Source organism: Beta vulgaris, chromosome 6 (assembly GCF_026745355.1).
Source record: "Beta vulgaris subsp. vulgaris cultivar EL10 chromosome 6, EL10.2, whole genome shotgun sequence".
Classification (NCBI taxonomy): Eukaryota; Viridiplantae; Streptophyta; class Magnoliopsida; order Caryophyllales; family Amaranthaceae; genus Beta; species Beta vulgaris.
In genome coordinates this window covers 71,499,097-71,511,825 of record NC_079207.1, presented here as the reverse complement: position 1 = coordinate 71,511,825, position 12,729 = coordinate 71,499,097, and the positions used below count along the sequence as shown (strand labels likewise).

The window sequence follows — 12,729 nt, the reverse complement described above, 5'->3', positions numbered from 1 at the left end:
GGCCAGCAGTTGAGAAATATATCTCAAAGTATGATGTAAAGCATGGAGATGTGAAGTTCTGGGAGTGTGCATAAACTGACTTAAGCTTTGAACAGCATAAGCTAAGTCAGGCCTGGTTGTAGTTAGAAAGTTAAGCTTGCCCACAAGAGATCTATAAGTCTCTGGATCAGAAAGTAATTCACCATCATCAGCCTGTAGCTTAGTGTGAAGAGGAAGAGGTGTAGTAGCTTTCTTGGCTAGATCAAATGAGCAACCAGAGAGTAATTCTTTGGTGAATTTGCCTTGACTAAGAAGGATTCCATCAGAAGTATAACCAACCTCTATGCCAAGAAAGTAGTTGAGAGCACCAAGATCTTTAATACTAAACTCATGATGTAGATGGGCTTTAAGACTTTCAATATCAGCAATGTTAGTCCCAGTGACAATTATGTCATCTACATATACTGCAGCAATACAAATTTCTTCATTGTGCTTCTTGATGAACAAGCTATGATCATGTTGAGACTTAACAAAACCTAGAGTATGCAGTGAAGTAGCCAATTTTTCATGCCATTGTCGAGAGGCTTGCTTAAGTCCATATAGAGACTTTCTTAATCTGCAAACTAGGTTAGAAGGATTAGGTAGACCCTCTGGAACTTTCATGTAGACTTTCTTCTTTAAGTCTCCATGTAAGAAGGCATTATTCACATCAAGTTGGAATAATGGCCATTTCTTACAAGCAGCAACAACAATGAGACTCCTCACAGTCCCCATTTTAACTACTGGACTAAAAGTCTCCTCATAGTCTATACCATACTTTTGATTGAATCCTTTAGCTACAAGCCTAGCTTTGCACCTTTCTAGCTCCCCATTAGCCTTTAATTTCACTTTATAAACCCATTTGGATCCAATTGCCTTCTTGCCTTTAGGGAGAGGAACTAACTCCCAAGTATTATTGGCTTGAAGAGCTGCAATTTCAGTATCCATAGCAGCAAGCCACAGAGGGTCAGAAGCAGCCTCAGAGTAAGAAAAAGGTTCTGTAATAGCACAAGTTTTAGAAATTAAAGCTTGGTATTTGGAAGGAAAATGTGTGTAAGAAATGAGATTACACCAATGTGTTGATGGAAGGGAAGGAGTGACAGCATTGCATTTATAATCTTGGAGATAGGAGGGTGGTTTAGAAGGTCTTGTGGTTCTTCTAACAGTAGGTGTATCAGATATGGGGGCAGAAACATCAATTAATGAAGAAGGAGAAGTGACAGATGGTGAGGGAGACAAAGGGGAAGAAGAAGTAAAGAGAGAATCATTTGAGGGGAAAGTTTGTGGGAGAGAAAAAAATCAATATCATCAATATATGTTGTGGGAGCAGAAGAAGCAGGTAAATAGATAGCATTTGTATATGTGGAAGAAGGAGAAGAATGTTTTAGAAAGAGATGATAGGGAAAATGCTGTTCATGAAAGTGAACATCCCTGGTAACAGATACTTTGTTAGTATCAATATCTAGGATCTTATATCCCTTCTGACTGTCAGAATAACCAAGAAATACACAAGGCTTAGCTCTTTCTTGTAACTTGGATCTTTTGGTTTTTGTAGTAGACACATAGCATAGACAACCAAAAGTCTTGAGATGAGCAATAGAAGCTGATTTACCATAAAGCCTGAAGAATGGAGTATGATAATTGATTGCTTTCAAAGGCATTCTGTTAATAAGATAAGTTGCACACAGAACAGAATACCCCCAAAACCTATCAGGGACCCTTGATTGGATATAAAGAGCCCTAGCTGTCTCCAAGAGGTGTTTATGTTTTCTCTCTACTACTCCATTCTGCTGAGGAGTATTGCTACAACTTGTTTGGACAAGAATACCCAGGTGATTGTACAAAACTTTCATGTCACCTTCACAAAGTTCACCTGCATTGTCTGATCTAACACACTTCACAGTTATATTGAATTGTGTTTTCACCATTTGTAAAAAATTCTTCATAATAGAAACAGAATCAGATTTGTGTTTCATGAAATGTACCCAAGTATATCTACTGAAATCATCCACTATAGTGAGAAATTGAGTACAACCAGTAGGTGTAAAAACAGAATGTGGACCCCATACATCTATGTGGATCAATTCAAATGGATGTGTGGTTTTTATTGAACTTCTAGGAAATGAAACTCTTGTTTGTTTGGCCTTAGGACAAATTTGACATATGGTGTTATGTAAACAAGACTTAACATCACAGGAGATATTAAGTAATTGAAGTTTACTAAAAGGAAGATGACCTAGCCTAAGGTGCCACAATTTTGCATCTTCTACAGCAGCAAGACAGACCTTGTTACAAGAATGAGAAGTGTCTGGTAGAGAAGCTTGTTTGTCAGGGACATTATACAAACCAGCTTGCAGCTTACCAAGAGGAATCAATTTCCCTTTCTGAGAAGAAATAAAACACTCATCAGCAGTGAAATGCAGGGTACAGTGCATATCTATACATAACTTGTGTACAGATATAAGATTGAATTGGAAATCAGGGACATGAAGCACATTATGAAGAATAATGTCTTCACTGAGCTTGACAGTACCAACATGCTGCACCGGTACTTTACTACCATTAGGTATGGTAATGTAATTGTCAGATGCATATAATTTATGATAGTCAGAGAAATAAGTTAATTCAGAGCAAATGTGGTCAGTGGCACCACTATCAAGAAGCCATTTAGAATCAGAGTAAGAAAGAAAACATAAGCTGTTACCTGCCATCATAGCATGGCTAACATTGTTGCTGGAGTGAGGTGTTTGCTTTGAAGTTTTCAGCATGTCCATGAGTTGAGTATACTGTTCCATAGACAAGGAAGGACCAGGTGCATCAGGTGTAGGATCTATGTCCATGTGAACAGCTTCAGAAGAAGACACAGCAGCCACCTTCTTGTCTCTAAAACCTTGAAAGTTAGCAGGATAGCCATGAACTTTAAAGCATCTGTCAATGCTGTGTCCTGGAATCTCACAATGTGTACAGTAATATTTAGATCCTGGTTTGGGATTCTTAGAACCACCTCCGACAGAATTCTTGGAAGAATTGATTGACTTCTTGAAGTTGTTGTTGTTGTACTTCACATAAGCACCAGAGGACTTATTTCTTTTATCTGCCATTAGGGCCATGGATTCAGAGTGTGATGGTGCAGAGAGTTCCCTATGTTTCTCTTCTTGAGCAAACATTCTATAAGCTTCTGTGACTTTAGGAAGTGTCTGCATCATCAGCATATTTCCTCTAATAGTTGCATACTTATCAGAGAGTTTCATCATGAATTGTAATACCATTTTCTCCTGATGTCTTTCATATAGTTTCTTGGTTAAATTGCACGAGCATTTATTACATGTGCAATAAGGAAGAGGATGAGCCTCATCAATAGCATCCCATACTGACTTGATGTTAGTAAAGAATTCAGAAACAGATTGATCATTTTCTTGGCATATGTCAGATAATTTCTGTTCCAAGGCATAAATCTGAGTTAAAGAAGTATAACCATAGCGTTCCTCAAGATCTAACCATATCTCTCTAGCTGATCTTTTGAACATAACACTCCCAGCTATACTCTCATCAAGATTATACAATAACCAAGAACAAACTAGGTCATTGCACCTAGACCAAGCCTTGAATTCAACAGAATGTTCATCAGCAGGAGGTTTGTAAACTCCATTAACAAATCCAGCCTTATTCTTAGCAGATAAAGTCAAAAGAATAGCTCTCTTCCAGCTTGTATAGCCTTCACCATTGAATTTGAAAGAAACTAATTGAGCTGAGTTTGCATCAGATGGATGAATGTAGTAGATACTACTAGGATTCTGATTTAAAGGTAATGAAGGTGGTATATTATTGGAATTGGTTGTATTTTGTGATTCAGTGGACATGATTGAAGAATTTGAAAGAATTTGTGTAGAATGAAGAATAAAACGAGAAGATTATAGAATTAAGAATCTCAGAATGAATATTTCAGAATCAAAGCATTTCAACAAACATCAACTATGCGAGAAATGTATTTCATCGATTAATCAGATTCTAGGGCTAGTTTTGATAGAAAATAACAGATTTCAATCAGATTTCAGCAAGAAACATTCAGAGATATAGAAGGAAGAAGAATATGACACCTGAAACGAAGATTTCCAGATGTAAAATTAAGCTGAAATGGAGAATTTCAGTTTGAGTAAACTTTCAGATATCCAGAGATTTGCAGAAATAATGCGGAATTTTCCAGATTTTCAGCAAGAATTTCCCTAGGATGCGAGCATTTGCTCTGATACCATGTTATTTTGTGAAGCTTACTTCATTATTCCAGAGAAAGAGAATGTAGAGAGAGAGAGAATCTAGAACTTTTTGTATTGTATGTAATGAATTATTACATGAATAATAGAGAGAGGTTTTATTTATACAATAGGTTGTTGAGCAATATAACAACCTCTAACTAACCTCTAACTAACTATATGCTGATGTAATATTTACAATACTAATCTCCAATATTGTATGGTGGTGGAAGGAAGCTAGGATGGAGGTGGATATTGCAGAAGCCGTCGCGGCTCGGCACGCTCTAAAGATTGCCATTGATTCCGGTCTAAGAAGTGTGGTACTCGAGAGCGACGACTGCTTGAAGCTTATCAACCATTTGAAGAGAGGAGCAATGGAGCATAGGAGAACACAAGCTTTGGCAATGCTGTTTTAGATGTTTTATGGCTTGGAAACTCTTGTAATAGCATTTTGTTTAGTTATATCAGAAGAGAGGACAATAGAGTAGCACATACTTTCGCTCATATTAATAGAGATTATAGTGGTATGAGAGTGTGGATTGAACAAGTGCCAAATGAAGCTCTCTCCCTTCTACTTTCAGATTTGGTTCATAATTCATATGAATGGTTAAGGTATGCTGGTTTTCTTATATATAAAAAAAAATAAAATAACAGTGTAACTATTAAAAAGAAATGATCGGAAAAGGAGTGTGTAGATTTAAAAGGAACAAAGGTGGTAGCTATGACGACAACAAACCATATATAACAATACGCACGAAAATTTTGATAAATGCCACATAATTATTATTTGACCTGTTAAAGTCAAATCTTGACTTTTATTAATAAATGGTCATTAAAATTAATTAATTTAGGCTTATTAAGTAAATTAGTCTATTTTAATTAAATAATCTATTATTGGATCAATAATGTTCCATTAAATGAAAGTTGAACTATTAAAAGGGTTTATGTCCATAAGGTCCACTTAGCAAGATACTTGAAAACCCTAATTTCAGGAAAGCTTTATAAATAGAGCTCCCCACTTCATTTTACAAGAGGAGTAGAGAAAATCAGATTGCAGAGCTAGAAAAGAGGAAAACAAAACTAAACCTATCAAATAATCTCTCGACCAGTCAAGTTAATTACATCAAATTCTCTCCCACAACAAGGACACAAGATAAATCTTGGACAAGATCAAGCCTGAAAACCCTTATTCAAGAAAATCATATATGTTTGTTAGCAACAACAAATCAACATCAAATCCTTCAAGCAGAACAAGAATAACAAGCATACAAATTTTGCATGCTCAGTGTGACCATTTCTACCTCTCATCTCTAGCTCCATAATCAATATACTCAGGCACTTCCATTCTTTCAAGGTGAGAAGAATGACGATGAAGCAAGCACATCCAAGCATGGTGGAAAAGAATACATCCATAATGGAAACCCAAGATTCCTCATAGGAGCCAATCAGTAGGTCATCAGACTTTATCAATGTAAGTGTCATGACCATTGAAGCAAATATCATGGAGGAAAAATTAGCAAACATGAAGATACTCCTTCACAAACTAGCAAAATAGAAAGAGGAAAAGATCGCACAAATCAAACTCCAACGCAAACAACTTTCTGCTTTGACAAAGAAACTCGAGAAACGTCCAGCTGATGAAAGTGAAGATGATGATGGTGAAAATCAACTACGAGTTCAAAGTCTAAGAAAAATGCAAGGAGTGCAATGCCTCATGAATATCCTTTGGATCCATTCACCATCCAGCAACTCGAAGGAATGATAGCAAGTGCCGTCAAATTAAACATCAACTTGGTGGAGATATTGGTAGAAATAACCATTATAACAAGCAATATACAAGGAGGATCACAAATCCTTGCATATGCCTAGTGGTTATCAACCTCCAAAATTCATGCAATTTGATGGAAAAGGTAATCCAAAGCAACATGTTGAACACTCCTTTGAAACATGTAATAATGCGGGAACCGAAGGCAACCTACTTGTGAAGCAATTTGTTCGCACACTCAAAGGCATGGCATTCGATTGGTACACAAACTTAACTCTTGAATTTATTGATGGCTGCTCAGAAATGGAAGAAACATTCATGAATCACTAAATACAACTTATATTATTTAACCAAGACAAAGAAAAACTAGAGAGAAAGTATTATAGATACTCATAGCAAGAAGCTAAGAACCTTTACATCCATCCTACTATTTTAGTGGATGATATCAATAATTTTCGTAAATTCATGTACTAGTCATTTTGACAGCCACGTTAGGTAGTATTCCGTATTAGTTAAATAAATAAATAAAATGCCGTGAAAAGTTGAAAATAGATAGTAATCCTTTCGTCCTATAATATAGTTTTTGATTCCATTTTTTCACGGGATCGGAATAAAAGTAAATAAATAGAAGAGAAAAGCAAAGGCTTTTTATTTATTTAAATAAATGGTGTACACAAAAAGGTGATTTTAGGAGAAATAATGGAGAAAATTGATGAAAGAACATTAATGTAACCCTTGGATCTAATAAACAAAGCAAAAAACTAATTTTAAGAAGCAAATACATGATGATGACACGATTTGCTCAAGTAAATCACGAAAAATATGAGATTAAATATAGAACCAAACATTATATTTTGGAACACCCAAAATGAAAACGAAGCACTATATAAGGAGAGTGAGGAAGTATAAAGGTACCATATGAAGAAAGTTGTACAACAGAGCTTGAAGAATGAAGATTACACACAAAAATTTAAGATACATAATAATTGCTCTAATTAAGAACATCATTTTATCAGACAATCTAACAAGAAAATAACTTTTTTAATCCAGCACAATATTTTTTTTAATCTCACCCTAATAATGTTTTTGGTTTTCAAACACTAACTAATTGGCATTAACTATTAAGGTGCCTGGCAAGTTTTTTGAAGATATCAAGTCCAAACTGCAGCAACTGATGAGGTTCAGGTGCATCTTCATTCATCTTCTCATATTCAAGAGTAATTTTAACAATGCAACATGTATTTCCCTTTGGAACTACACATAATGTGCTTGCGAATTTCCTGTAATGATTCTTCATTATATTTCCATCTATCGCACTGCGATGAATAGTCTTATTCTTCTCATCAATTGCCACAATTTTCTCAATAAGGTATTGTGACTCCCCTTCTGTAAAATAAATTGCACAAATCATGATAAGATTACAATTCTTTAAAATGGTAAGGAGAAAGACTATGTATAGACATAAATCGTACGGTGTTCTTAGTCTAGAATTTGTAGGTCAGACAATTGAGAGTAAGGGGAAAAGATAATGGGAAATGGAAATCTCTACCCCCGAATTAGTATCATAGTTCGAAAGATTTGGCCTTGTGATCTTAATGACCCGTTTGGTAGTTGGTTATAATAGCTAGTAATGAGAATGAATTTGTAAAGAAAATTATTGTTCATTCCCATAATAATGCTAATTTATCCTAAAGTGCCTATTTTTCTTCTTAAGTTTCATTCCCATCTAATACCACCTTGTAAGTGGTAATGAGTGGTAATGAAAATTGTTTTTCCTTTAAGAAAAAACACAAGTTTAGGGGTGAGATTGTTTCTCCATGGCGAAAAAACACAAACTTAATTGGGGGTTGAAATAGCCTCTCCAGGGAGAATTTAAGGGTACTTCCTTGTAATATTACACTTAAAATGCATTCTCATTACCACCATTATTAAAAACTACCAAATCATCGGTAAGATTACAAGGTGAATCCCCAACCAATTACATCAAACAAGCTTGATAATAAGATTACAAATTGGATTATTATACTGTGCACTAGATGAAATTGTATAGTACGTGTTGGCTCTATATATCAAATATATTGGTACCCATAATTTATTTATACAAATATATTAAAAGGTGTTCCTATCAAAGCAAGGAACGGTGCTACGTGACATTCTTCTCTATCTTCTACTTAGTACACAAGTTTATAATCTCATTTAAAAGTATTGACAATGTGTAGTTACTAGGATTCAAACAGATGACATTTAAAATGAAATGTGAGAGTTTAACCATTAATCCACTATAATTTCAATGCTTAATGTTTCAAAGTAAATCACAATAAAGTCTTATAATTATATGTAACTATAAAGACATAGAAAAATATTTTGATCTCTAACACTTTTATTATGTAATAATATTCTCTTATTCCAATTCCATTGAGATGGTTATTTTTATCCTCAATTTCTTAGAATTTTTCTTGAACAACGTATCATGACATAACGTCCATATTCCTATTCTGCACTAGTCAAAACATTACGAAAAGCTAATAATCAATTATGAAATTTATTTATAATAGTATATTTGATAACTATAACTGACTTGAGGCATCGTTCAAGTCAAAATACTAGTTCTTAAAATTAAAACATAGATATCAAAGTAACACGTATAACAAATGGAAGAGTTATGAGTACCATCTATACTAATATATTAAAAGGCGCGCCTGTTAACATATACACGCCACGTGCCATCTCTCTTACTCCATAGAAAGTTCAATTCGTACATATGTCATGTCAACTAACAAAAATGAATTAGCTTGCAACTAACAAGGTTTGAACCCATGACATCTTGCTATTATATAGAACACAATTACCATCTCAAACAACTTTTAATTGTGCTTTAAATGTCCACATAATAATATTTGTACCTTAATGTTAAGTTTTCTTTATTATAATTTAATGTGAATGGAAAAAAATGCATATCAAGTTTGGAAAAAATACAACTCGGGGAAATGCCCGGGTCCGAATGCTAGTTTTTTTTTTCTAATAATAGTGGGCCAGTAATAATGCATAATAAACTTCAATTTAGGATCTATAAACTAGTATTTTAGTCCGGACTATTTTCCGAGTCAGTTACAATTATCAAATAATTTATTTTTCATAATTGATTTTATTATCTTTTCGTAAATTTCTGTTTAACACGTAATTGGAAAATGGATGTCCTTATGGCATGATAAGTTGTTTAAAAACTTCTAAAGAATTGACGATAAAAGTAACAATTTCAATGGAATTGGGGTAAGAGAATGCTATTACTTTGAAGTGTTAGATATCAAAAAGTTTGTCTACGTCTTTATAGTAACATATAGTTATAAGACTTTATTATGTTTTACTTTGAAAAAACGAACATTAAAATTCTAGGGGATTGCTGATGAAAGTCTCACATTTCTCAAAGGTCCTGTATTCTATTCCTAGTAGCTACACATTGTTATTATTTTTAAATGAGATAATAAACATGTATACTCGAAACTCTGAGAAGAGTGTCATGTGGTACCGTTCTAGGTATCAGTTCCTCTATTTTGAATGAATGATTCAATCGTTGACATGGGCCGTTGTTATATTTTTGTCATTTTTGACACCATGATAATAATACTCTCTTCTTCATTATCCAAAATAAACTTGTGTGACTCCGATCCCAAACTTAGTTATTATCTTGTGTGAGTTTAGACTTTTTTATTTATTTATATAACCACGAAGGTAATACAAAGTACGAAGAAGGGGAGGGGATTCAAACTTGTGATCTATCGTTTACAGCACTTCAATCTTAACCACTAGGCCAAAACATCTTTGGTGTGTGAATTTAGAGTTTAGAGTAACGTTCACACACACTATTACAATATCAATTAAAGATATATTCTATCATTTACCATCAATCAGAAGACAGCATACTTTTATTTGTCTTTTATATGTTTTTATATACTAAAATTGTAAGAAAAATATTAAACAAGAAAGAAAGATATACCTATGATATAGTTCCATCTTCTGATGCTACCCACACTTCCCAAATCACCTTGATGTGCTTCTTCAACCCTACACATTGTATTACCGATGTTGGGAATATTGCGTTGGGTGGCCATGTTCATCTCATATAGCTTATCAGCTGAACAATTGATCTCCACTTCCCCCTCCAACTTTCGCAGTTGAGCCATATAATTTCCCTTCCTCCTTAGCAATAATACTACAACTAAAGTAATGAACTATGATTGCACTAAGTTAGTGAATAATTATAATTTATAGATACATATATATGATGCTTTTGTTAGATGAACATGCATTCGCTATAATATAGTTTGACGTTAGAAATATATGCGCATTATCTACAGTTATTTGATCAAACATAGCTTGCTATGGACGCAAATATTCCCACCTTTTCTTTTCTCTTTTTGGTATAGATAGGCAAATTTGGATTCCATTTAAGAGATTTGGCTAGTTAGTTGGTGCCGATATGACTTATGAGAGAAAGGAAGTGCGGACAAATTTCATGTAAAAGTTAGGTTGGGACTTCTTCTTGCCTGGATGTTTACACATTAGTTATGCTTGTCCCATTATGTGGAGAACGATACTTAATTTAGGGTGCGTTCTTTTCATCTTAATTTTTCAAGTCCAATAGGTTTAGTTAAGTTCGTATAAGTTTTAATCAGGTCCAATCAAGACAATAAGTCTCAATCAAGTCTAATAAGTTCTAATCATGTGCAATAAGTTCCAATTAGGTTTGATAAGGTCCAATAAGTTCCAATCAGGTCCAATTAGTTCCAATAATGTCCAAATAATCAATGATCAATAATCATCTATATTATTGTCCATTATTTTATTATTCATATCACTATTAGCTGATTATGTTATTATTACAATTCTAATTAAAGTACCACAATGATTATATATATCGTATTATACTTGTATTATTGTCTATTATTTTATTAAATGTTTGTATTATTATCTATTATTTTATTATTCATATTACTATTAGCTGATTATGTTATTATTAAAAAATTTAATTAAAGTACCTATAGTATTATACTTGCATTATTGTCTATTATTTTATTATTCATATTACTATAAGCTGATTATATTATTTGATTATATTATTATTAAAAAATATTATAATCATGGTCAAACAAGGTTAACAATAATAATCATCATAATTACAATTTTTTGCAATTCGTCTTTAAATAACTAGAAATAACATGTTTTTGTTACTAATAAAAATAAAAGATATAAATGTTATCAATTGATTGCTTCATAGGAGTTAAAGAATTCTACTACCTTCAAGTAAATGAAAGTGGAGTGAGAGCTAATGAGTTCTGCTAATTTAGTCATAAAACTAATGTGGAGTGAGAGATAATTTTTTCTATATGTGGTAATTTCTCACTTGTTAGCGCGCAATAAATGTTAATCATAAAACTAATGTGAAGTGAGAGTTAATGAGTTCTACTTATTTAGTCATAAAACTAAACTAAATGAAAGTGAAGTGAGAGTTAATGAGTTCAACTAATTTAGTCATAAAACTAATGTGGAGTGAGAGAGAATTTTTTCTATACGTGGTAATTTCTCACTTAGCTTGTTAGCATTAAATATTAATCAACTTTTAATTTTCTACTAGTGCTTTATGAAATCAAAACAAGACTATTAGATATACTAGCGGAGTAGCGGTGAAGTTGTGTATATGCAAATATATAAATAATATTTTTTTGTTAAATTGTTTATCATAAGAGATAATTAATAATAATTATTTTTTAAAGGATAAATTTTAATAATTATTATTTCATAATAAATTGTTGAGGGGTAGTATCTACGTTAGGGGTAATATTCACTAGTAGAATAAATGTTATTTGCTGCGATAATATTGCTGCGGTTTACCCATACGCTGCAACATATCACGTAAAAAGAAAAGAAAAAATATAAAATAACGATATTGCTGCGGTTTCGACATAAAACCGCAGCAATATTATTAAAAAATATATATATAAAGCGTGTTAGGGTTTTTCTGTCCTCTTTAATTTCATCTCTCCTTCATAACTCGCGCGCCTCTCCTTCTCTTTCCTCTCAGGCCTCAGCCGTTCTCTCACCATCACTCTCTCCTCTCTCATCCTCTCTCTCTCCTCCTCTCTTCCTCTCGACCAACGTTCGTCCACCAATGTTCGTCCACCAATGTTCGTCCGCCAGATCTTCAACAACCACGACCAACGCTCAGAGCTTCAACCACGACCAACGTTCGTCCGCCAAGCTTCAACCACGACCAACGTTCGTCCGCCAAATTCAACTGTGGTTCGTCGCTCGCAAACGTCGTCGCTCGCAGACCCTTCGTCGTCGCTCGCAGATCCTTCGTGGTTCGCTTGAAGATTGTTGGACAGCGTCGGCAACCCTTCGACAGCGTCGGCCGTTCGATCTCTGTTGTTCCTTTTTTATTTCATTTCCTTGTTTTTTCGTTTGGGGTTGTTACTCTGTTAGAGTGCTTGTTCTGGCTTGTAAATTTGTTTTGATAATTTTCGTTTTAGTGCTTGTTCTGGCTTGTACCTTTGACGAGACCGTGGCTGTTCATGGCATTTGTAGTGGGTAGATTTCTGTTTTGATAATTTTCGTTTTGTTTTGATAATTTTCGTTGTTAGATGTGTGTAGATTTTGTGTTTTAGTTTCTGTAGATCAGTTTCTTATTTCTTTTTTTAT

At 33.8% G+C, this 12,729-nt stretch overlaps 1 protein-coding gene across 1 annotated transcript; it reads right to left on the bottom strand.

The window, feature by feature from the left end:
* Window positions 1-6,902: 6,902 nt before the first annotated feature.
* LOC104897977 (MLP-like protein 28) lies at window positions 6,903-10,513 on the bottom strand. Its single transcript, XM_010684958.4, has 2 exons — window positions 10,028-10,513; window positions 6,903-7,419 (listed from the first exon to the last, which is right to left on the bottom strand). Exons 1-2 carry the CDS (start codon window positions 10,212-10,214, stop codon window positions 7,148-7,150), a joined length of 459 nt encoding a protein of 152 aa, XP_010683260.2. The 5' UTR covers window positions 10,215-10,513; the 3' UTR covers window positions 6,903-7,147.
* Window positions 10,514-12,729: the final 2,216 nt, after the last annotated feature.

What these genes read in the sequence shown, in the direction of transcription:
- LOC104897977 (XM_010684958.4), bottom strand. Translation starts at nt 10,214, where the DNA reads ATGGCTCAACTGCGAAAGTTGGAGGGGGAAGTGGAGATCAATTGTTCA. An exon ending in AAGATGGAACTATATCATAG is followed by an intron (nt 7,420 to 10,027) that starts GTATATCTTTCT and finishes TTTATTTTACAG; the next exon opens with AAGGGGAGTCACAATACCTT.